The 26,910-nt window shown below is 44.0% G+C and overlaps 1 protein-coding gene across 1 annotated transcript in view; it reads left to right on the top strand.

Annotated features, from left to right (window-relative positions):
• Nucleotides 1-26,910, top strand: part of LOC126316969 (juvenile hormone esterase-like) — an 82,830-nt gene that overhangs the window by 18,793 nt on the left and 37,127 nt on the right. Inside the window, exons 2-5 of the mRNA XM_049993037.1 lie at nt 883-1,020; nt 10,392-10,523; nt 15,752-15,902; nt 24,516-24,701. Coding sequence (XP_049848994.1) covers nt 883-1,020; nt 10,392-10,523; nt 15,752-15,902; nt 24,516-24,701 — 607 coding nt within the window. The remainder of the gene's footprint in view (nt 1-882; nt 1,021-10,391; nt 10,524-15,751; nt 15,903-24,515; nt 24,702-26,910) is intronic.

Here is a 26,910-nt window from a genome sequence, read left to right as displayed (position 1 = left end):
TTGTCCTACAACTGATTCTGATCAGACGACCCTCTAAAAACAAATATAACCCCTGTATTCCAATTCTGTTTGTCTCACTGTGACGATGTTCTATTGCAAAGCGAGAGCCATCCTGTTTGCTTAAATATCAAATATGACAGGTTTTGATCTGTGGTCGTGACTTACAATTTACAAGTGTTGCGCCAAAGTCTTCACAGATGTGTTAAACGCAGCTTAGAGAGACGTAAGTAAGACAGGTAGGCAAGTTCTGTTCAAAATACGCTTGCAAGCGTACTCGTGGTGAACAGCTGTTTTAACCGTTCTACAAGTCATTGTGTAACCTAATCAGTGTCAACACTGAGATCCATCATAAGAAACTGTGGTTAGTGACACGGAATTGGGTGGTAAGATTAACGTCGAATCTCTGGGAAGTGGTCGATGGTACAAGTTCTATTTCTTAACACGAATTTACTGTGCCAACTTGACAGCACATTGTTCAATAGCCTAACAGTAAGAGAGAAAAAATGAAGAGCTGTGATGGCTTGTACTTCTGCTGCATCTGTTGAATCACACGGGACAAATGGTTCAAATGGCTCTGAGCACTATGGGACTTAACTTCTGAGGTCATCAGTCCCCTAGAACTTAGAACTACTTAAACCTAACTAACTTAAGGACGTCACACACATCCATGCCCGAGGCAGGATTCGAATCTGCGACCGTAGGGGTCGCGCGGTTCCAGACTGTAGAGCCTAGAACCGCTAGGCCACCCCGGCCGGTCACTCGGGACAGTAGAATGGTGTAAGCACGGAGAGGAGGTTCGGCAGAGCGTAATGGAACCGTACGAAATGGGAGTGGTTGGTCGTAAGAGGTAGAGTGCCTGATGGTTCGCCCTGTGTGTTGCAGACGGCGCAGAACGTGACTGTGCAGACGACGGCAGGTCTGTTGCGAGGGGTGAGCACCACCACCATCAACGGGACAGCCTACTACCGATTCTCGGGGGTGCCTTTCGCTGCGCCACCCGTCGGAGAACTGCGTTTCAAGGTAAGCCACCGCCGTCTCGGACAACTTCTGTTATCACTACTACACTGTTGAAGGAAAGCGGGGTGTTGGGTTCCTCTATGGAAGACCCAAATTTCTCATTTCTGCGTCTGGTCTTGCTAGTATAATGATTCAATAGCTGTGAGTCACACCTCTGTGAGCCACTGTAGTCCAGTTCAATATCTAAGGAATGGAAATATGTTACATGATCTGACCAAAGTGTCCGGTTGCATTCACCCTTCTCCCTTATGATGGTTTCATCTCTGTAGGGGACTCTTTCAGTGAGGTGCGTGAATACTGTACTGTGGTGCCTATGTTTTTACGATGTGCTATACAATGTCCATCAGACTTGTATGTGTGCATGTCTGAAGGAACAGGCACGGTTGCGTTCGACAGTTGTATGAAATACAAGAAATGGATTCGTAGTTGCGATTATGGTGAGACTCCTGCACAATTTACACTACTGGCCATTAAAATTGCTACACCAAGAAGAAATGCAGATGATAGATGTGGATTCATTGGACAAATATATTATACCACAACTGACTTGTGATTACATTTTCACGCAATTTGGGTTCATAGATACTGAGAAATCAGTACCCAGAACAACTACTTCTGGCCGTAATAATGGCCTTGATACGCCTGGGCATTGAGTCAAACACAGCTTCGATGGCGTGTACAGGTACAGCTGCCCATGCAGCTTCAACACGGTACCACAGTTCATCAAGAGTAGTGACTGGCGTATTGTGACGAGCCAGTTGCTCGACCACCATTGACCAGACACTTTCAGTTGGTGAGAAAACTGGAGAATGTGCTGGCCAGGGCAGCAGTCGAACATATTCTGTATCCAGAAAGGCCCGTACAGGACTTACAACATGCGGTCGTGCATGATCCTGCTGAAATGTAGGGTTTCGCAGGGATCGAATGAAGGGTAGAGCCACAAGTCGTAACACATCTGAAATTTAACGTCCACTGTTCAAAGTGCCGTCAATGCGAACAAGCGCTGCACGAGACGTGTAACCAATGGCACCCCGTACCATCACGCCGGGTGATACGCCAGTACGACGATGACGAATATACGCTTCCAATGTGCGTTCGCCTCGGTATCGCCAAACATGGATGTGACCATCATGACGCTGTAAACAGAACCTGGTTTCATCCGAAAAAATGGTGTTTTGCCATTCGTGCACCCAGGTTCGTCGTTGAGTACACCATCGCAGGCGCTCCTGTGTGTGATGCAGCGCCAGGGGTAACCGCAGCCATGGTCTCCGAGCTGACAGTCCATGCTACTGCGAACGTCGTCGAACTGTTCGTGCAGATGGTTGTTGTCTTGAAAACGTCCCCATCTGTTGACTCAGGGATCGAGACGTGGCTGCACGATCCGTTACAGCCATGCGGATAAGATGACTGTCATCTCGACTGCTAGTGATACGAGGCCGATGGGATCCAGCACAGCGTTCCGTATTACCCTCCTGAACCCATCGATTCCATATTCTGCTAACAGTCATTGGATCCCGACCAACGCGAGCAGCAATGTCACGATACGATAAAGCGCAATCGCGATAGGCTACAATCCGACCTTTATCAAAGTCGGAAACGTGATGGTACGCATTTCTCCTCCTTACACGAGGCATCACAATAACGTTTCACTAGGCAACGCCCGTCAACTGCTGTTTGTGTATGAGAAATCGGTTGGAAACTCTCGTCATGTCAGCACCTTGTAGGTGTCGGCATCGGCGCCAACCTTGTGTGAATGCTCTGAAAAGCTAATCATTTGCTTATCACGGCATCTTCTTCCTGTCGGTTAAATTTCGCGTTTGTAGCACGACATCTTCAAGGTGTAGCAATTTTAATGGTCAGTAATGTACTAAATAGATTTGTTTTCTGTTTGTCGATCACTGTTTTTTTTTAAATTTCAAACTGACCTGTTTGCGCCTTTTTAGTATTGTAAACAAAGTTCAAGAACCAATTGTAATTCCTTTTTTATTTTTCAGTAGATCTGAAAAAGGGCAGAACTGCCCGGAGCTAGTAAGTCTGAAGTAATAAAATACAGCGATTAATGGACAGCCAAATCCTGATGTGTTTTACTTGATTTCTGAAAACATAATTATTGCTACTTCAATTTGTAACTCAATTTCGCAGCGAAGTATGTCAGTAAATACTATTCTTTTACTCCAGAACTCCTGTTGTTTACTCTAAAATTTTTCGTTTGAGTTGAAGCTAGCAGTGACATATGCCTCCTTTTTTCGACATGTCATAATTTAGACTTCAAGAAGAATATAATAATTCCAATCCCAAAGAAAGCAGGTGCTGACAGATGTGAAAATTACCGAACTATCAGTTTAATAAGCCACGGCTGCAAAATACTAACGCGAATTCTTTACAGACGAATGGAAAAACTGGTAGATGCAGACCTCGGGGAAGATCAGTTTGGATTCCGTCGAAATGTTGGAACACGTGAGGCAATACTGACCTTACGACTTATCTTAGAAGAAAGATTAAGAAAAGGCAAACCTACGTTTCTAGCATTTGTAGACTTAGAGAAAGCTTTTGACAATGTTGACTGGAATACTCTTTTTCAAATTCTAAAGGTGGCAGGGGTAAAATACAGGGAGCGAAAGGCTATTTATAATTTGTACAGAAACCAGATGGCAGTAATAAGAGTCGAGGGGCATGAAAGGGAAGCAGTGGTTGGGAAAGTAGTGAGACAGGGTTGTAGCCTCTCCCCGATGTTATTCAATCTGTATATTGAGCAAGCAGTAAAGGAAACAAAAGAAAAATTTGGAGTAGGTATTAAAATTCATGGAGACGAAGTAAAAACTTTGAGGTTCGCCGATGACATTGTAATTCTGTCAGAGACGGCAAAGGACTTGGAAGAGCAGTTGAACGGAATGGACAGTGTCTTGAAAGGAGGATATAAGATGAACATTAACAAAAGCAAAACGAGGATAATGGAATGTAGACAAATTAAATCGTGTGATGCTGAGGGATTTAGATTAGGAAATGAGACACTTAAAGTAGTAAAGGAGTTTTGCAATTTAGGAAGTAAAATAACTGATGATGGTCGAAGTAGAGAGGATATAAAATGTAGACTGGCAATGGCAAGGAAAGCGTTTCTGAAGAAGAGAAATTTGTTAACATCGAATATAGATTTATATATCAGGAAGTCGTTTCTGAAAGTATTTGTTTGGAGTGTAGCCATGTATGGAAGTGAAACATGGACGATAACTAGTTTGGACAAGAAGAGAATAGAAGCTTTCGAAATGTGGTGCTACAGAAGAATACTGAAGATAAGGTGGATAGAGCACGTAACTAATGAGGAGGTATTGAATAGGATTGGGGAGAAGAGAAGTTTGTGGCACAACTTGACTAGAAGAAGGGATCGGTTGGTAGGACATGTTTTGAGGCATCAAGGGATCACAAATTTAGCATTGGAGGGCAGTGTGGAGGGTAAAAATCGTAGAGGGAGACCGAGAGATGAGTACACTAAGCAGATTCAGAAGGATGTAGGTTGCAGTAGGTACTGGGAGATGAAGCAGCTTGCACAGGATAGAGTAGCATGGAGAGCTGCATCAAACCAGTCTCATTACTGAAGACAACAACAACAACAATTTAGTGCCGTACCTATGTATCATAGCAATTCTCACGCTTATATACCCTGGGATACTTTGTTTTCGTTTTCATTCAATGTATGTTAGTTAAAACACATGGAGTGTTGTGATATTTATGTAATGATTTCGTGCAACAAACGTGGTTAATAGTGAGAACAAGTGTGAGAGACTGTATAAAACAAAGTGAATGTTATTCACTTTCGAAGTGCGTTGGAGACGAATGTTACAAGCACTTATATCACCAAAGTTGTAACATAAAATCTATTTCCTCCTTCATTGTTGCACGTTACAAACTGTTAATTTCTCTCTGTCCTAGAGCAAAACGCATATAAAACAAGGTATTGTATGTTTTGAACGTAAAAGCGTGTTAGCTGTTAAAGGTGAATTATGTAATTTCGAAACTAGTGACGATCGCCTGAGATGTGAAAGTATTCATGGTTCTTTCCGGAGACAGGAAGAACAGAGCCGAGGTACTGGTTAGCAGCATCGTTCACGTTGTGACACGTAAGATGGAAAGATTACTAAGCAAAACAAGCTGGGCGAAATATGATGTAAACAAACGAAGCCCGAACAGGATTAGGTGAGCAATTTCCGTACCAGAATCACTAACAGGTTTTAGAAGATCAGTATCGTATCTGTTACAGAGTCACTGACGGCCTCGTAGAATACAGTCTGTAGGTAGCCATCGACCAGCAACAGAATGCCATTCCACGTACAGCAGCACTCGCTAATACGGCGAACGCATCAGAAGCGACCAACAACTCACAGGGCCACACCATTTGTAAACGAACTGATCCAATGGAAAGACTGGAGACAGCATTTGTGAATAAAAAGTGACTCCCTCACTGCCCACGCCTTTATTCCTCTACGAGAGAGATCGACTCTCTTCCTAATATCGATAATGGCGGTCAGTTATGTCACCAATAAAATTTTGCAGATCATGTCACTATCTTTGTCTGATGCCATGTCGAGTACAGAAGCTATAGTTGTTACAAGTCTTTCTCGAGAAGCTACAAATAATTTGCAGAAGAGCTTAACAAGCTGTTTAAATCAAAACTGCAAAACTTTGGGTTCCAACAGATGTGAATTGATATAGATGAGGCTTAAAAAGGGCATGGTGAGGATTAAAATGATATTTCGCTGATAGATATGCATCAGATTTTTCCATTATGCTAAAAGAAAATAAAGACACACAAAAACAGTTTTGTGGGAGACTCTTTATTTGCTATAACTAGAGGATATCCAAGTAGCAGACACAAGATCACAAAAAAAAATTGTTCACCAACAAGAGTATCGTTTCGTATCATTCATAATGTGTCGCAGGTAACGATGGGAGTGGAAAGCGACTAATGGTTGTGTGGGCGTAAATCCTTAACAATATCTAAATACATTTATTAACCCATTTCAACAAATGCAAGCTCACACACGAGATGACACAAGTAAAGTATTCAGTACTCAATTTACCAAAACGCAAAACTCTATACCTGACACAATTTCACCTACCTCTCAATAAAGGGAGCAAGAAATATTACGCCAAAAATAATAATACAATTTCCTTTAACGGTTGAAGCCGAAAGCACACTGCAGCTAACATCACCAGACTGTTGGCCGCACGGTCATCCACGAATTCAAGCACCGTTCACTGCTCCAGGCCACCAGGACGCCGTGTTGACAGAAAGCCATCCGTCGATCCCGAGTGCAAGTCTGCGAGACTGCCTTCGGAGGCTGCTAGCTGGGTAGCATTCTAGCTGCCCTTCTTGATACGGCTTCTCCCCCAGGGCTCCCTCAGATTTCGACCGCACCCGCCCCGTCCTTCATCTACGCAGCTCCACTATCACGACAAACTCCCTTGGCCAGCCATACCAGGATCAAACAAGCTCGGCCGGAGTGCTGTGCTTGGCCTAGAGCCAGATGCCAAGACGTGTTCACCGATGTCCACGGTCCACCAGTGCTATCACCAAGTCGATGGCATTCCCTTAACTCAGCTGCAGCTCCTGTCTTCTACATATCTACATACATACTCCTCTAGCCAGCGAGCGGTGTGTGGCGGAGGGCATTATTCGCGCCAAAGTCATATTCCTCCCCTTCCGTTCCACTCGCGGATAGCACGAGAGAAAAACGACTGTCTGGACGCCTCAGTACGAGCTCTAATTTCCCTTATCTTTGAATGAAAATTGGTGGTAATAATATCTGCTCTACATCCTCGGCGAAAAATCGGATTTTTGAATTTAGTGAGTAGCCCCTTCCTATCTACAAGTGTGTCCCACTTCAAACTTTCTATGAGATTTGTAACGCTCTTGTGATGGCTAAATGTACCAGTCACGAATCTTGCCGCTCTTCATTGGACGTTCTCAGTCTCTCGAATCAGATCCAACTGGTAATGGTCCCATACAGGCGAACAATACTCTAAGACTGGATAAACTAAAATATTGTAAGCAAATTTCCTTTGTTGAACGACTGCATCGCTTCAGGATGCTACCTGTAAACCGCAATATAGAGATCGCCTTGCCCGTTACTCGTGTAATCTGATCGTTTCATTTGAGACCATTTCGAATAGTCACACCCAAATTCTTGACGGATGTTACCGCTTCCAAAGACTGGGCATTTATTTTTTACTCGTACATTAATGGGGATTTTCGCCTTGTTATACGCAGTAGGTTACACTTACTAATATTGAGAGACAACTGCCAGTCATTACACCACGCATTTATTTTCTGCAGACCCTCATTGATTTGTTCACAACTTTCGTGTGATAGTACTTTCCTGTAGGCTACAGCATCATCAGCAAACAGTCTAATGCCGCTTTCAATACCATCAACCGGATCGTTTATGTAACTCCTAAAAAGCAGCGAACCTATTACGCTGCCCTGGAGCACACCTGATGTTACACTTGTTTCTGTTGAACTCTCCCCATTAAGGACGATACACTGCTCGCTGTCTGTTAGAAAACTTTCTATCCAACCGCATATGTCATCGGATAGACCGTAAGCGCGCACTTTCCGGAGCAAGCGAAAGCGCGGAACTGAGTCGAACGCCCTCCGAAAGTCGAGGAATATGACATCAACCTGAGAGCCGGTATCTAGAGCTTGTTGTAGATCATACGCAAAGAAGGCCAGATGTGTCTCGCATGACCGCAAAACCGTGCTGGTTTCTGCAGATGAGCTTCTCAGAGTCTAGGAAGGTCATCATGTCTGAACACAAACTTTATTCCATGATTCTACAACAAACTGATGTCAGTGAAATTGGCCGGTAATTATGTGAATCCGTTTTTCTGCCCTTTTTATAGATTGCTATAACATGGGCCTTCTTACAATCCCGTGCAACTTTCTGCCGTTCCAATGATCTCTGATAGATGATGGATAAGAATGGTGCTATATTTGTACCATAGTCAGCATAAAATTTTACGGGGATACCGTCTAGGCCAGATGCCTTCCTGGCGTCTAAGGATCTTAACTGTTTTACAATCCCAGATACACTAAACACTATGTCAGCCATCCTTACGTTTGTTCGATCATCCAAAGGGGGAATGGTGCTGGAGTCCTCTACTGTAAACGAGGTTTTGAAAGCTAGGTTTAGAATGTCGGCCTTCTGTTTATCATCATCCGTTACATTGCCCGTACTGTCTTCATTAGCTTCTGGTCTTCCGTACGAGACCGGCCACCCCGTTCTCCAAGGTGCCACAATTTGCTGGACAGCATCCTCAACCCGCCACTCCAGACATAAAGAAGACCAGGCAGCATGTTCTAGTGGCCTATCTCCGGTGTAACTCTCTTCTACGCCAGACTCCTCGCCGTGATAGCATGCCGCTCCACTCCTCGCTGTGGTGCTGTGAGCAAAACTTTTGTTGTTCTACATTGACATCTACATAGATCCTTCGCAAGCCACCGTACGGCGCGTGGCAGAGGGTACCTTGTACTACTAGCAGTCATTTCCTTTCCTGTTCGATTTGAAAATAGAACGAGGGAAAAGCGACTGTCTGTATGTCTACGTATGTGCCCTAATTTCTCGTATCTTATCTTAGTGGTCCTTACGCTCAATGTGTGTTAGCGGCAGTAGAATCGCGTGGCAGTCAGCTTTAAATGCCGGTTCTCTAAATTTTCTCAGTAGTGTTTCTCTAAAAGAACGTCGCCTTCCCTCCAGGGATTGCCATTTGAACTCCCGAAGCATCTCAGTTACACTTACGTGCTGTTCTAAGCTACCGGTAACAAATGTGGCAGCCCGCCTCTGAACTGATGTCTCCCTTCGGTCTGACCTGGTACGGATCCCAAACACTCGAGCAGTATTCGAGATTAGGTCGCGCTAGGGTGCTATATCATATCTCCTTTACAGGTGAACCACCCTTTACAAAAGTTCTTCCAATAAACCAAGTCCGCTGATCGTGGTCTCGCGGTAGCGTACTCGCTTCCCAAGCGCGGGGTCCCGGGTTCGATTCCCGGCGGGGTCAGGGATTTTCCTTGCCTCAAGATGACTGGGTGTTGTTGTGTCATCTTTATCATCATCATCATTCATTCCCATTACGGTCGTAAGAAGGCAATGACAAACCACCTCCACTAAGATCTTGCCTAGTGGCAGTGCAGGTCTCCCGCATCGTTCCACTCTGCTCTGTCACGATGCATGGGACTTCACCAACAACAATAAACCAAAGTCGACCACTCACCTTTCCGGCCACAGTATTGTATAGTTTTGTATGGAACTGGGGACCTAGAAACTCAGTGGTTCACAATCCCACAACAGGCTACAGCAGTCCACTCACCCCATGACCGCCCCACATCGAACCCAGGGTTATTGTGCGGTTCAGCCCCCAGTGGATCCCCCGGGAACGTCTCACACCAGACGAGTGTAACCCCAGTGTTTGCGTGGTAGGGTAATTGTGGTGTACGCGTACGTGGAGACAGTGTTTGCGCAGCAATCGCCGACACAGTGTAACTGAGGCGGAATAAGGGGAACCAGACCATATTTGCCGAGGCAGATGGAAAACCGTCTTGAAAACCATCCACAGACTGGCCGGCACACTGGACCACGTCCCTAATCCGCCCGGAAAGCAGTGTGTTAGACCGCACGGCTAACTGGGCGGGCTCCCTACCACACTTTTCACACGCTCGTTCCATTTCATATCGTTCTGCAACGTTGTGCCCAGACATTTAAACGACTTGATTGTGTCAAAAATGGCTCTGAGCACTATGGGACTTAACTTCTGAGGTCATCAGTCCCCTAGAACTTAGAACTACTTAAACTTATCTAACCTAAGGACATCACACACATCCATGCCTGAGGCAGGATTCGAACCCGCCACCGTAGCGGTCGCGCGGTTCCAGACTGTAGAGTCTAGAACCGCTCGACCACCCAGGCCGGCCTTGATTGTGTCAAGCAGGGCACTAGCAATACTGTACCCGATCATTAAAGGATTGTTCTTCCTACTCGTCTGCATTATCTTACAATTTTCCACACTTAGAGCTAGCTGCCATACATCACACCAACTCGAAAGTTAGAGACACATTCAGCTGCAGCGCTAGAACCAATAGTCAAGTGAGACAGGAATACGACAGTGCCATGAATTGCCAATACACGGTACACTATAAAAGAGAAGGAGTGCAACAAATTAAATTATGTGCGCCAATATAAACCTTTTTATTTCATCAAAGTCTCTTTGCATGTAGATGTAGAAGGCGATACCAGTTTAAACAAAACTGGAAAGATAAAAATGGTGTTAGTTTGAGAATAGCGTGCCAGATGAAAGTTGACTCGTGTCTTTGGTGTTGGCAGCCGCCGCAGCCGGTGGCACAGTGGGAGGGCGTGCGTGACGCCTTGGAGGAGGCGGAAGACTGTCTGCAGGCGATGGGCCCGCAGATGTCCGGCTCTGAGGACTGCCTCTACCTCAACCTCTACACGCCGTCGGTGAGTCGCCCGAGGTGCACATAGGTCACCTCACCTCCGCGAGACCAATTCAGTCATCAAAATAATCTCTATTTTGTTTATAGTGAATTTTACACACACAGTATCCCAGGAGGAACTGTCAATATTCAGATACGAACATTGGAAGCAAAAAAGGTGTGGACTCTAAAATGCTTGCCTTAAGAGCTATGAGCACTTCATCATCTTCGATACTGTGAAACAAATCTCTTCTGCTTCAAGTGCTCTGCTTACCATATTTTGGGATGACTTGGTATGGACTGAAACTAGAGAAAATGAATACCTTAAGAGCTTTGAGAACTTTTTCAGTGGAAGAAGTGTGTTTCAGAGTAGCGAAAATGCACAAGAGCTCATGGCTCTTAGGGTATGCACTTATGTGCCTTAGATCGAATGTTTATTGGACATTTTTTCTTGTTGTGGTCCATACTACCATCTGTCAAACTATGGAAAGTGCCTTGCCGTGGATAAGATCTATTCCATAGTATCGAAGATGATGAAGTACTCATAGTGCATGAATGTTCTAGCCCTTCTTTCCTAGCCTTTTTTCCATCCGAAGCAAAAAAGTCTAGGAAACAAGGCCTCTTGTAAAGTACGGGTACAGTGACTTAGTTATACTCTGGTTTAAATGAGAACTGTAGTTATTTCTAGATTCCGGCACGAAACAATAATAGGATCTGCAGAATTCTTGCTTCATGCCTGTACCTTGGTTAGTACGACAAGCACTTGCTGATTGCTTCACGGATTAAAATATTCTGATTGAAAAAACTGAGAAAGTACCTTGCTGCATTGTTCTCGACGAACAGCCAGTTTTACCAAGAGGAACACTGAATTTTATAAAAAGAATACATAAAGATGTTCAAATGTGTGTGAAATCTTATGGGACTTAACTGCTAAGGTCAGCAGTCCCTAAGCTTACACACTACTTAACCTTAATTATCCTAAGGACAAACACACACACACCCATGGCTGAGGGAGGACTCGAATCTCCGCCGGGACCAGCCGCACAGTCCAAACACATAAAGCATGAATCTCATATTGGAATGGAATACAATTTCTGACATATAGTCTTTCCACCTGTAAGTCGTTGGAACCCAATACTAAGTCACTGCATTCGTACTTTATAATGTGGTACAGTAAATTACTTTATGGTTTTACCCTTGCTTTCATTAATAATTAATTAACTTTTTATTTTTAATTTTTTTCCGTTGAACTAGCACATACATTTGTGCTACTTTTAGCCACTCATGTGCTTGTTGTATTTTAGCAAGAGAAAATTCTCTATCACTCTGCTTCTGTGAGCGCCAAAATTTTCTCTTCCTCTTCCTCTTCCTTATGCTCCTTACACCAATCATGCTATGGTAGCAGTACAAATAGTTTAAAGTTTATTCCGAACACGATTTTCCTAAATTCATTCAATAATCTTCGACGTTTCAGATTTTGTGAGAATTTCCAGGAAACAATACTGTCTATGACAGTTCCCGCGACTGTGGACACTAACACACTTTCCTTCGCTGGTGTTTAACCTGGAGGCAGCCACTTAGAGCCTTCGCAATTTACGATAATAACACTTCGTCAACTGAATTTAGCCATTAAGGGAAGTAGAGTTAATAATTTATAGTTATTTATCACAAGATTGTTGTTGAAACTCGTCAGGTCACTAATAATCTTACACATGCTTACACATGTGGCGTCTGTTCTTTCCTACATGTAGTACCTTTACAGCACAGCGGTAATGCAACGATTTTCTACTCTCCGCTTAGTAGCCCTTCATGACAAGATGAATTGGGCTTACATTTCAACAAGATAACGACCGCTCGCACCACATGGCGAGAGTTTCTACAGTTTGTCTTCGCACTTAACAAACCCCTCCTTGGCGATCAAGGTCACCGAATCTCTCTCCAGCTGACATACTGGAAACGTTTAGAGCAATATGGACAGAGCTCCCTAACCCTCTTCGGATTTTTTTAAAGTGTATTTAGCCTTGACTAAGTGGTACTACGGTCGAAGGTACTGGCGTTAGAGTCCCCGTCAGTCTCAGAATGTTTATCTGTCACCCTTTCCTTCACCTCTCTGAATATTGGCCTGAAAAATAACAAGTTTCACTGTTGCTTTCAGTGCACTTAAACTATAGGTTCCTCTATAGCTGGATTCGTACGTCAGTCCAAAGGTAGGAGCAAGGCACACCCAGTAGGACCATACATATTAAAGCACACCGGTATTCAAACGAACTTTCGAGGTGATGACAGCTTTAATACTTTTAGCACTCTGATTAAATTAGATTCCATTTCTCCTAGTTTTAGTTTGCTGTTACCCATGACGCAGTCATGTGACAAACTAATACTCCGCACATCTCATCTTGTTGCTCTTATTGGTGAATGTATTTTGTAGATATATATGGGATATACTAGTGACAATCTCGTTTCGACCGTAATCGGAAAATGACAGATCGTTACAAAATCGAAATGAGGTAATCCAGCAACATGTTTCAAAGATATGTGAAAATAGTGTGATATCTCTGTTTTCCCGAGTACCTTTGTTTACAACTAAATGACATCAGCTGTTCACAAACCTAGATCTTTCATTTTACTAATAGATTGAAGATAAATACAAATAGAAATACGCAACGGTCTGTATGCACAAATGACAGCGCACATCATCTCTGCGCAGAAAAATCGTAGGGTCTTGACAGGAGATTGCATCAGACGCGGCACGCGAAACGTGTCTGAGTTAGCTGTTTGTTCATTCTAGTGCGTCTCGTCTTCGTGTGCACAGTGAGTTCTGAAATGGTTGATACGCGCGAGCGCTTTAGGAAGTTCATTGTTGAGTTTACTGAAATGTGTAGGAGTCACGCATGTTTGTGGAAAGTAGGACCAAGAACTCCTACAGTCTAGATAAAAAGATAACTGTTTATATTTCTTTAAGAGGGAAAACAAGAGCATTTGACCCAGCGGTGTAAACTGGCAGACTGCAGTAAAAAAAAAAATTAAGAAAGAACTTGTTGCAGACGGAACCAAAATTATTAGTTCTGACTTCTTTACGAGTAGAAATCTGTTGTAATTTTGACACGAATAAGGACTGCTTCATACTTTCTCCGACTAAGGAACAAGAAGGCGCTGGTACTTTTGAGTTTACTGACTTCCTAGCTGACTACACACATAATGACATTATCTAATTTCGTGTACGCTAGGAACAGATACGCTTACTAACCAAAGGGTAGAAAACTCTCCCTGCCAAAGTGAACTTCTCTCCCCTGTTCACAGAGAAATTTTTTAGGAGAGGGAGGTGGACCCCGTTCCAAAATCCAGTGGGATGGCGGAAAAGCATCCAAAACTAGTCGCCGTTTCAGGGAGACCTCTTGGCGGCACGAAAACATACGGGAAAGCAAGATTCCAATGGTTGGTGCTAGTACTTGGGACAATAAGTAAAAGAGGCTTCTTTGGCCTCTACATGACATTCAAACCTCTAACCCACGCTTTCATTCTAGACGGTCAAGGCGAGAAAGGAAATCATTATGGCTGCAGGAAAGAGTCTGCTGAATTCAACGGAAAATAAAACAAAATACCTTGCGCCCATCCTCCCACAGGTAGTTGTGTGACTTTGACATAGAAATTTAAGGGCTACAAGTGCATGCCATCGTAAGAATAAAAATGGTGAAAATGTGAAACGGGTGCGAAACAAACGCATATCTTTCAACGTGTGCAGACAGGTAATTGCGGGTGGCCTTGCTTTACGCTCTCGCGTTGTTGATTCTACACAACTGGCCATTCAAATTACTGCACCACGATGGTGACGTGCTATAGATGCGAATTTTAACCGACAGGAAGACGATGCTGTGATAAGCAAATGATTAGCTTTTCGGATCATTCACACAAGGCTGGCGCCAGTGGCGACACCTTCAATGAGCTGTCAGGAGGACTGTTTCCAACCGATTTCTCATACACAAACAGCAGTTGGCTTGTGTTGCCTGGTGAAACGTTGTTGTGATGCCTCGTGTAAGGAGGAGAAATGCGTACCATCACGTTTCCGACTTTGATAAAGGTCGGATTGTAGCCTATCGCGATTGCGGTTTACCGTATCGCGGCATTGTTGCACGCGATGGTCGAGATCCAATGTCTGTTAGCAGAATATGGAATCGGTGGGTTCAGGAGGGTATTACGAAACGCCGTGCTGGATCCCAACGGCCTCGTATCAATAGCAGTCGAGATGACAGGCATCTTATTCGTGTGGCTGTAACGGATCGTGCAGCCACGTCTCGATCCCTGAGTCAACAGATGGGGACCTTTGCAAGACAACAACAATCTGCACGAACAGTTCGACGACGTTACCAGCAACATGGTCTGTCAGCTCGGAGACCATGGCTGCGGTTACCACTGACGCTGCATCACAGACAGGAGCGCCTGCGATAGTGTACTCAACGACGAACCTGTGTGCACGAATGGCAAAACGTCATGTGTTTACAGCATCATGATGGTCGCATCCATGTTTGGCGTCACCGCGGTGAACGCACATTGGAAGCATGTATTTGTCATCGCCGTACTGGCGTATCACCCGGCGTGAACGTATGGGGTGCGATTGGTTACACGTGACCTCTTGTTCGCATTGACGGAACTTTGAACAGTGGACATTACATTTCAGGTGTGTTACGACCCGTGGCTCTACCCTTCATTCGATCCCTGCGAAACCCTACTTTCAGCAGGATAGTGCAGCACCGCATGTTGCAGGTCCTGTACGGGCATTTCTGGATACAGAAACTGTTCGACTGCTGCCCTGGCCAGCACATTCTCCAGATCTCTCACCAATTGAAAACGTCTGGTCAATGGTGGCCGAGCAACTATCTCGTCACAATACGCCAGTCATTACTCTTGTTGAAATGTGGTATCGTGTTGAAGCTGCATGGGCAGCTGTACCTGTACACGCCATCCAAGCTCTGCTTGACTCAATCCCAGGCGCATGAAGGCCGTTATTACGGTCAGAGGTGGTTGTTCTGGGTACTGATTTCTCAGTATCTATGCACCCAAATTGCGTGAAAATGTAATCACATGTCAGTTCTAGTATGATATATTTGTCCAATAAATACCCGTTTATCATCTGCATTTCTTCTTGGTGTAGCAATTTTAATGGCCAGTAGTGTATTTCAGTAACTTGTGAGTGTATGTGAAACTAATTTATCACTGTCATTCCGAGTCATTAGTTTTGTTTGTATCTCTTTCCAGCTGTCCGAGGAGGCGCTCCTGCCGGTCATGGTGTGGATCTTCGGCGGCCACTTCTGGGCAGGCAGCAGCTCAGCGCGCGAGTATGGCCCGGACTTCCTGCTCGACCAGGGAGTCATCGTCGTCGCTCTCAATTACCGCCTGGGAGTCATGGGTGAGGCGCCGTAGCGGTGCTGTTCGTGGCTACGTGCATGTGCGGCTGAATGTGCAAGAAAGCATTTAGCGAGTCCTGAATAGAACGCGTGGTTACGTTATCGTGGTCGAGCCTCTAAGGCACACTTAATTCGGTAGATCTTAGGCTCGGAAAGGAATGACCAGTATTTTATTACCAACTTCTATGAAGTGAAAAGTGCAGTAAAGGTAAAGTCCCACGTTGTGGTCCTACATAGGCCAATCGGGGTCGACCGACAGCCATGTAATCCTCTGTCATTGGATGGGGCGCCGAAGATCATGTGGTCATCACACCGCTCTCCCTTTCCTTGCGGGTTTCTTCAAGTTGGAATCGCCTCTGCACCGTGAAGTAGCTCCTCAGTTGGTCTCAAAAGGCTGAGTGTACCCCGCTCTATCCATCCCATCGAGGGAAAATGCCGGCAGAGCCACTTACCGAATCCGGGCCTCTCACATCGCGGTGAGCCGCATTGACCACTAAGCTATGCAGGCGGACAAGTGAATTGTTGTTGTGGTCTTCAGTCCTGAGACTGGTTTGATGCAGCTCTCCATGCTACTCTATCTTGTGCAAGCTTCTTCATCCCCCAGTACCTACTGCAACCTACATCCTTCTGAATCTGCTTAGTGTAGTCATCTCTTGGTCTCCCTCTACGATTTTTACCCTCCACGCTGCCCTCTAATACTAAATTGGTGATCCCTTGGTGCCTCAGAACATGCCCTACCAACCGATCCCTTCTTCTTGTCAAGTTGTGCCACAAACTTCTCTTCTCCCCAATCTTATACAATACTTCCTCATTAGTTATGTGATCTACCCATCTAATCTTCAGCATTCTTCTGTAGCACCACATTTCGAAAGCTTCTATTCTCTTCTTGTCCAAACTAGTTATCGTCCATGTTTCACTTCCATACATGGCTACACTCCATACAAATACTTTCAGAAATGACTTCCTGACACTTAAATCTATACTCGATGTTAACAAATTTCTCTTCTTCAGAAACGCTTTCCTTGCCATTGCCAGTCTACATTTTATATCCTCTCTACTTCGACCATCATCAGTTATTTTGCTCCCCAAATAGCAAAATTCCTTTACTACTTTAATTGTCTCATTTCCTAATCTAATTCCCTCAGCCTCACCCGACTTTATTCGACTACATTCCATTATCCTCGTTTTGCTTTTGTTGATGTTCATCTTGTATCCTCTTTTCAAGACACTATCCATTCCGTTCAACTGCTCTTCCAAGTCCTTTGCTGTCCTGACAGAATAACAATGTCATCGGCGAACCTCAACATTTTTATTTCTTCTCCATGGACTTTAATACCTACTCCGAATTTTTCTTTTGTTTCCTTCACTGCTTGCTCAATATACAGATTGAATAACATCGGAGAGAGACTGCAACCCTGTCTCACTCCCTTCCCAACCACTGCCTCCCTTCCATGTCCCTCGACTCTTATAACTGCCATTTGGTTTCTGTACAAATTGTAAATAGCCTTTCGCTCCCTGTATTTTACGCCTGCTACCTTCAGAATTTGAAAGAGAGTATTCCAATCAACATTGTCAAAAGCTTTCTCTAAGTCTACAAATGCTACAAACGTAGGTTTGCCCTTCCTTAATCTAGCTTCTAAGATAAGTCGTAGCGACAGTATTGCCTCACGTGTTCCAACATTTCTACGGAATCCAAACTGATCTTCCCCGAGGTCGGCTTCTACTAGTTTTTCCATTCGTCTGAAAAGAATTCGCGTTAGTATTTTGCAGCTATCACTTATTAAACTGATAGTTCGGTAATTTTCACATCTGTTAACACCTGCTTTCTTTGGTATTGGAATTATTATATTCTTCTTGAAGTCTGAGGGTATTTCGCCAGTCTCATACATCTTGCTCACCAGATGGTAGAGTTTTGTCAGGACTGGCTCTCCCAAGGCCGTCAGTAGTTCCAATGGAATGTTGTCTACTCCGGGGGCCTTGTTTCGACTCAGGTCTTTCAGTGCTCTGTCAAACTCTTCACGCAGTATCTTATCTCCCATTTCATCTTCATCTACATTCTCTTCCATTTCCATAATATTGTCCTCAAGAACATCGCCCTTGTATAGACCCTCTATATACTCCTTTCACCTTTCTGCTTTCCCTTCTTTGCTTAGAACTGGGTTTCCATCTGCGCTCTTGATATTCAAACAAGTGGTTCTCTTTTCTCCAAAGGTCTCTTTAATTTTCCTGTAGGCAGTATCTATCTTACCCCTAGTGAGATAAGCCTCTACATCCTTACATTTGTCCTCTAGCCATCCCTGCTTAGCCTTTTTGCACTTCCTGTCGATCTTATCTTTGAGACGTCAGTATTCCTTTTTGCCTGCTTCATTTACTGCATTTTTATATTTTCTCCTTTCATCAATTAAATTCAATATTTCTTCTGTTACCCAAGGATTTCTACTAGCCTTCATATTTTTACGTATTTGATCCTCTGATGCCTTCACTACTTCATCCCTCAAAGCTACCCATTCTTCTACTACCGTATTTCTTTCCCCCATTTCTGTCAATTGCTCCCTTATGCTCTCCCTGAAACTCTGTACAACCTCTGGTTCTTTTAGTTTAAGTTTATCCAGGTCCCATCTTCTTAAATTCCCACCGTTTTGCAGTTTCTTTAGTTTTAATCTACGGACAAGTGAAAAGTAACATAAAAGATATAAGTCCAAGTACTTAAGGAATGAGAGCGGAAACAGCTACTCTCAGTACACCTTCGTCATTTTCACTGCAGCATACGCTGTCTTTCCTGTTCCATTCCACCAGCCGAGATTGTTGATAACCATCCCAATCGTCTTCTCCCTATGGTTGACACAGACTGATGAGCCGAAACATACTACCACCCGCATAATAGCGTTTTGACACACCTTTGGAGTGCGTAATCGCAGAGATTCTTAGTGGCAGTAATTCTGTAAGTCCTTGATCGTCTCCAGCACTGAATGGCACCAAATCTCTACTCGTAGGGTCCGAAAATAAAGAACTGGCAATTTGTGGCCACGGAGCTGGCGTCAGAGAGAGCCTCATATGTGTTCCACCGAGATCGGATCAGGCAAATTTGGTGGCCTAGAGATCAACGTGAATCCACTGTCATGCTGCGCAAACCACTGTAGCGTGATCACAGAGAGTGGTCCTGATGGAAGATGCCATCACTGCCGGAGAAAACATCAAACAATAATGGATCCATGTGATCTGCAATAGCGTTCAGGAATCCACAGCTATCATAGTGACTTCGATTACACCCGCAGATCCTGTGCAAACCCAACAGAATCTTCCCCATAGCGCAATACTGCTTCCACCGGCCTGTGTGCTGTGGTGCGGTCCATGTGTTCAACACCCATACTCGTATGGATGTGAAATATGGACGATTAACAGTTGGGACAAGAAGAGAGTAGAAGCTTTCGAAATGTGGTGCTACAGAAGAATGCTGAAGATTAGATGGGTAGCTCACATAACTAATGAGGAGGTACTGAATAGAATTGGGGAGAAGAGAAGTTTGTGGCTCAACTTGACTAGACGGAGGGATCGGTTGGTAGGGCACATTCTGAGGCATCTATGGGTCACCAATTTTACTGGAGGGAAGCGTGGAAGGTAAAAATCACAGAGGGAGACCAAAAGATGAATACATTAAGCAGATTCAGAAGGATGTAGGTTGCAGTAGTTACTCGGAGACGAAAAGGCTCGCACAGGACAGAGTAGCATGGAAAGCTGCATCAAACCAGTCTTTCGACTTGTGAGGTAACGGCCGAGTTGTGGCGTCCTGAAAATATTCTAAGTTCGGAGTTGACGATCGGCAAACTTGGGCTCGTCAGCAACCACGTGGTGCCGCACATTAGTCGTAGCAAGAGGGGTAGCCCCAGGACGTGGTCCAGGCCGACCACGTGGCTGGGAATGCCATGTTGACGCTGTGTCAAGGACTGTGCTTTGTGTCGATGAAGGTGATTTGAATGCCGGGAGTGACAAAGACGGCGGACTTTGTGAAACCATAATGGCAGACATTTCGCAGTTGATACAGAAATTAATAGTAGCCAGATGAATCATGATACCTTAAAAATAAACATGTACGTTACCATTATTTGCATGACGATTCTGATGGTGTACTCAGTTTTTCAATATCCTCATTAGTTTAAAGTTTAGTGTCTGACTGTAAATTATACAAGTAACACCCAGAAACGAATTTCCAAAGTCTAAACGGTTCATCCGATTTTGTCGATCGATATGTCTTTAGAAAGCTATTAGTGTAAACCTAACTTGGTATGAATTGCAGGCATGTAACTAGAATAGTACATGAGCTATTGGAGGTCAAAGTGGCCGATTACTATCGATGGCGTCAGGCCATAAGTACTCCACAGTTACACGATAAAGCGGTAGCAGCATGCTTATAAATATATATTTATTCGTCTATGTCTTTGTTTATATCCAATATATACTAGTCATGAAGAAATTGGTCAAATATTTTATGTGTTTTAGAAAGTACAGAGACATTAGACTACTGGCCTACTTTTGCTTCTATTCGTTTGATATACAGGGTGTTACAAAAAGGTACGGCCAAATTTTCAGGAAACGTTCCTCACACACAAATAAAGAAAAGATGTTATGTGGACATGTGTCCGGAAACGCTTAATTTCCATGTTAGACTTTATTTTAGTTTCGTCAGTATGTACTGTACTTCCTCGATTCACCGCCAGTTGGCCCAATTGAAGGAAGGTAATGTTGACTTCGGAGCTTGTGTTGACATGCGACTTATCAGTACGTAGCATCAACAGGTTAGTATTCATCACGAACGTGGTTTTGCAGTCACTGCTATGTTTACAAATGCGGAGTTGGCAGATGCCCATTTGATGTATGAATTAGCACGGGGCAATAGCCGTGCTGCGGCACGTTTGTATCGAGACAGATTTCCAGAACGAATGTGTCCCGACAGGAAGATGTTCGAAGCAATTGATCGGCGTCTTTGGGAGCACGGAACATTCCAGCCTATGACTCGCGACTGGGGAAGACCTAGAACGACGAGGCCACCTGGAATGGACGACGCAATTCTTCTTGCACTTGACGATAACCCTAATGTCAGCGTGAGAGAAGTTGCTGCTGTACAAGGTAATTGACCACGTCACTGTATGGAGAGAGCTACGGGAGAACCAGTTCTTTCCGTACCGTGTACAGCGTGTGCAGGCACTATCAGCACGTGATTGGCCTCCACGGGTAACTTCTGTGAATGGTTGGAGACAAGGCGGGAGCGCTCTAACCAACCACAGCGCTCGTTACTACGATAGGCGACTACGGAAGTCAATGGAGAGACTGTATGAAAGTGGGAGAGGAGCATTGGGTGCGCACATAACACAGGGATTGCTGGACGGGAAGGCGCGATGGAGGGTTGCAGGAAATACTGGGAGAGTGTTGAGAAGTTTGCGCGTGGTCGCAGGATATAGAAGTATTTCATAGTGCCGACTTGTGCACATGTGATATTTCCATGGCTTCTGCAGTGAAGACATAGTATGCGTGTAAAAGTGAATATCTCGCGAGCTATGTTGTTGTTCATAACTAATTACGTGAAGTAGGAATCTATTGTTTCCCTGTTACTCAACTTATATTTCACTTAACTGTTGGACCATCGACACCAATAAGTGTTTTGCAGAAATAAACCGCATTCTTAAAAGTACTTCTGCTATCCTACTCATCTTGTAAAGTCGTTGGAATAGGACCTGCAGATTTTATTTAATTGCAATCTACCATTGACAAATTTTTATGTCACATTCAAAATTCGCAACTGCCGAGTGATAGGAAACTTCGACCATTCGATCCATGTGTATATTCATGCTGTATACTGTAGACTCAGCAGTATTTGGCTTGTAATGCGGCAACTACGTATCTCAGCCCCCCAGACAACGAAACCAGCCAGAACTATTAATATTTCAACTCTGACTCTGAGGGTTCGTTGTTGAGGGCCACATTTTTTATTTGAAAGCCTGCAGACTGAAGACCGTAACAACTCCTAGAGCACAGTTTATCCGCACGTGACCTGGTGTCACAAGAAATGCGATTCGTCCTAGCACGCGACATGTCTCCGATGATCCAAAGTCCAATCACGATGATGTCGTTCCTACTACAGTCGTAGTTGACGATGTTGTTGGATCAACACGGGAACACGTTGAGTGTCGTTTGCTGCGGAAACAAGGAAGAAAGATTAGTGTTTAACGTCCCGGCAACAACGAGGCCGTTAGAGACAGAGCACAAGCTCGGATTGTTTCAAGAATGGGGAAGGAAATAGGCTGTGCTCCTTCAAAAGGACCAGTCTGGCGTCTGCTGCAGAGCCCCATGTTCAACAGAAGGCGCTGAAAGGCAGGCTCAGAAACACTTATGCCTGTCCCACCACTGCACTCTGTCGTCATACCTCTCAGAAAACACCGCCTATCCTGCTTTTCAGAGCGGGCACGCCGCCAATCTCCACGTTATGTGTTGAGTCGTGAACGACCAACATTTTGTCATCTACTCCTGCTGCAACCGTCCTTCAGCCACTTTCCGTGGCAGCTCTCAACAGCAGCACTTGTACAGCACGCCAGCTTCGTCGTTTCTGAGTTGCTCGTTCACAGCCATCGTGCCGTAAGAATTTGCCCTTTGTCAAAATCGATTATGTCAATGGAGTTCCACATTTGCAGCCCGTATCATCGCCAGGATGATTCCCGATTCACTTCTGCTCCGTTTATATAACTACATTCCCTTACGTTTGTAACGGGAATTTCCAAATACCCTGTATATCGAAAATAATAACATTTTTAGAAGCTCCTAGTTATTCGTGTACTCAATTTAAAAAATCGTGAAATAAGAGTAAATGTATAACCCTATCCCTAATGTTGTAATTTAGTATGTTTTTACCTAAATAAAAGAACTTCTCAATTTTGCCACGTATAACCCTCTACTATAATTTAGTATAGTTTCCAGATAAAGTACGCTATGGGAAGATAGTCCTGTTAATAGGAAAGGCTAATCATTAGAATTGCCCTTTTTACTGGATTTGTCCGTATGTTGTGTCTAATGGATGAGTAAATCAGACAATTCAATTCTTTTCCTAAGCTCTAACCCAGCGGTTAGAAAGAAACGCAGTTCGAATAGTAATATATTGATGATAGGACAACTCAGTTCCAAGTTCATTTAGTGGTTTAAAACATATACTAACGGTCGCCAACCTATCCAGGCAATGAAACAGTGAAGTATTGGAACAGCAGAAGTATGAATTTTGTATACTTTCTTGCTACTGTTTAATTTGCTTCTTCAAATAAATATTACTCCACGTAAACAATGTTGGACTACACCCTTATACGTGACGTTTTTAAGAGAAAAAGACTAGCAGATAACTTCAAGGATGCTAAAAAAATTTTGGCCGGGGGGGGGGGGGGGGGGACCCGAAGAAAAGCATTTTCTATAATCAACAAACTTAAATACTAAAATACTTAGATACTAAAGGACACACTTTTTATACTGAACATTTCACTTCAAGGAAACCTCTTTCTTACTGGAATTTACTTTCAAAAGCTGTTATTCTTTGCACTAACTCTGTATAGTCATTTGACAGATTCTAGTAACTTGGCTACATTCAGATTGAATATTACTTAAGCAACCTTTTACTATAAAACTTCGCAATAGTTAAGAAAACACAAAAACAATTTAAATAGTGCCTCTTTATATTATCTTGGCACTTCATAAGCCTGTAAAACAGGATACTCGGGTTAGTCAAACACCAGGAACGAACCCTATATAGGTTTATGATTAGGATGAAATAACAGATTAAATTCAAGAATGGTTATTAAAACACAGTTTAAATTAGTGGTTCACGCTGTACAAAAGTAAAAATAAAAAAAAATTTACCTGGTCAGGGTAGGCTTGGGTGTGGCGAACAATTATGACGGCTACACTACCCACAGTGCTGTGGGTAGTACGGTCTGCAAGTAACTTGCTGTATGGGCTCAGTTTCTCTTCTTGGCATCGTTCAGTTTAACATACAGTAGCCCAACAACTCGCGAGAATGCCGTAAGCCGTTAGCAGTCTTCATCCGAGGTATTTTTGCGCGAATTTGCAAGCAAAGCTTCTCCTGCTCCACGAAGGTGTTGCCTCAATCACTGCTGCCAACAGACTGTGTGACTTACTTCCCGCGCTTGCTCTAGGTAGCGCGCCAATTCACCCTCGCCACCTTTTCCACTCCCAAGAGCCACTTTGCTCCTAAGCGTGACCATTTCTTAAATTGTCAAATTTACTTCAACATGAACAATTTATACACACAAATATTTTTAAATACAAAATGTCATCAGAAAATTATTTAACGTAATAAACAATTTACATAGTATTTTACATACATTACTCACATACAATGCAAAGAACATCAGTCTTCAGTATACCACACTTTACTTTACATCTACAGAAAATATAGTACCAATATGCGAAAATTTTAAAGCAAAAAAATTAGAAAAATTTAAATAGACCATAAACAATAATGTTATAAACGATGGAAAGTAGCTAACCTGTTGGTGTGTGTGCCATTACAAGGAATGAATCATAGGGTCCACATGAACTGTAATTCTTTCTTGTTGTCTCAGGACTGCTGAGCCTGAACGACAGCATCGCCATGGGTAACAACGCGTTCAAGGACATGGTGGCGGCGCTGCAGTGGGTCCAGGACAACGTCAGAGCGTTCGGAGGAGATCCAGAGAAAGTCACCATCTTTGGCCAGAGCGCTGGAGGCATCAGCTGCGAAATGCTCATGTACTCTCCACTAGCCAGAGGTGAGCACCCGTAAACGATAAGCCAGCGGCTCTACCGCCTAAATCGTAAAATGACTCTTAAGGATACATAATGAGCTTTACTTTCTCAGAACTGAAGTGTGGCAGTACGAGGCAAAGCGCCAGTGTAAGTGAAAACCATACACTTTGGTTGAACATAATAAAAACAGGATTGGAATTTTGACAAGTGTTTTGCTTTGTAGGAAGACCGGAACAACAAGAAAAATACTTGTCATTTGAACCTAATATTCAATACTCATCTTCTGAATAAATATAAACCGGTTCATTTACTGATGTATGACATTAAAAAATAGAAGATGTCGTTTATTATTGTACGGGAAATATGTAATATGAGGAAGCTGCTAATCAGTGCTGTAAGCAATGTAAAGCTGATTAAGCGCTGTTTTGTCTTGATTGCTGTTTAACAAACCAGCTACGAAATAGCATGCCACAAACCAACGAACTAAAAAATTAATTTAGATAATTAAGTATGCCTAATCAAATGTACATTTTTGATGAACATCTGTGAGAACTAAATACGACGAGACTGCTAGTTGTAACTGAACGTAATGTAAATTTTGCTGGACGAAGGCACTCAGATTTACATACAATGTCCGTCCAAAATGTTCGGAGACTGGTTATATTCCTGGCGTACAAGCGACACCTTCACGTTAACAACTGTCAACAACAGGTGTGCTCCCGATCAGTCAGTTGTTAGCAGGCAGTGTTAAGTTGTGGATGTGCGTAGTGTGTCAAAGTTGTTGTGTTACAAATCACAGAGGAGAAACGTCTCTAACTCATGTGTGCAGCACATTCCCCAGAATATTTCGAAGAAGATGTAAGGTGTATAACAGTTATGTACTATAGGTTAAATGATCACTTTAGAGACTTTGACACGTTAAGCCACAGTATTTGGAAGCGGCAGCAGTCACACAAGGAAAGCTGCCAATTGTGCGATATTGGTCACGTTTCTATCCAGCGAGAGAAGCATAGATCAACGACCGAAAAGTCAGTCGCCGCTCTAGAAACGTAGAAATAATGGCTAAAAACACCGAATAAATACCTCCGACAAACGGGTGTGAGGGGGTCCTTTGTGGAGGTCCTATGAGGTGATTCTACGGGAGAAGGGAGAGACGAAAAAATGTCACTTGGACGGGCGGACCGATGGTCTGTTAGCGGACGTCTTACTTCGGCACAACGACTTACCTGCTACGCTGTTCGACAGGAGAATATGTCGACACCGAGCCAATAGGTCAACGCAGAAGATGCCATCCCAGATGTTATCAGAAGGAAGTGTGTGTGGTACTTTCCCAGGTGGCTGGTGACGACGAAGAGACTGCTGCCTAATCAAGTGGGTCGCCTGTGATCTTAGAGGCTGATGAACTCCACCAGAAGACGCCGAACCTGAGGTTCACTGTGTGAGGGTACTCTTGTGTAGTACCTGTAAGTGGTTGTTGTTTGGAGGGCGACAATGCCCAGTGGAGCAGAAAGTCGCAAGCAGGGCAGTTGTTGAGAGGCTGTGGAAGGTGTACGCTGCGTGAGGCAAAGGCGGTTGCGTAGCGAACGATTTATCTCTATGTTTAATAGTAGTGACACACAGTTTGAATAATAGTGTGTTTATGTTTGTGCAGTGTGATAAAGGAAATAAATTAAATCTTACCAGTTCTTAATGCGTCTCCATCAGCTAGTACCACACCATTGCATTTAACAATGAACGAAGTCTCGATATACAGGGTCAACTACAACAAGAGGATTGTAACATAATAATCATTAATTAACCCATATAATCTCCAAAGACGAAGGGAGCTTACAACTGGTTCGATTCCGGGACGGAGCACTCCGCGTCACGCCGTAGCCGCTTGTTAATGACGCAGCGAGCGAATTCACAAGGAGAAGTTCGCGCCGCCGCCGCATGAAGTCACGGGCACTACAGGTATACTAAATGGAAGAATACGCCGTCGGCGTGCCGCTCAACACAAGCCGTCGCCGCATCAGCTGTCACCGGAACCTGCACGCTACGAGTCCGTCGCTTCGCCGCCGCGAGGAATTGGGCGAGTTAAAACACAGTGTATTAGCCCGTTTGCTTAAAGGGTCTTAATGTCTCAATGCACTGTTAGCGTAACCACCAATGTTTCACTCGCACCTCACCCACTGAGCCAAGGAAAGAGCCAACTCCACCGCCCACAAAGTGTCGCCTCCTTCCCTCCATCCC

The sequence above is a fragment of the Schistocerca gregaria genome, chromosome 1, assembly GCF_023897955.1.
Source record: "Schistocerca gregaria isolate iqSchGreg1 chromosome 1, iqSchGreg1.2, whole genome shotgun sequence".
NCBI classification, from domain to species: Eukaryota; Metazoa; Arthropoda; class Insecta; order Orthoptera; family Acrididae; genus Schistocerca; species Schistocerca gregaria.
Note: the sequence above shows the minus strand (reverse complement) of the source record. Positions and strands in the feature narration are given on the sequence as shown.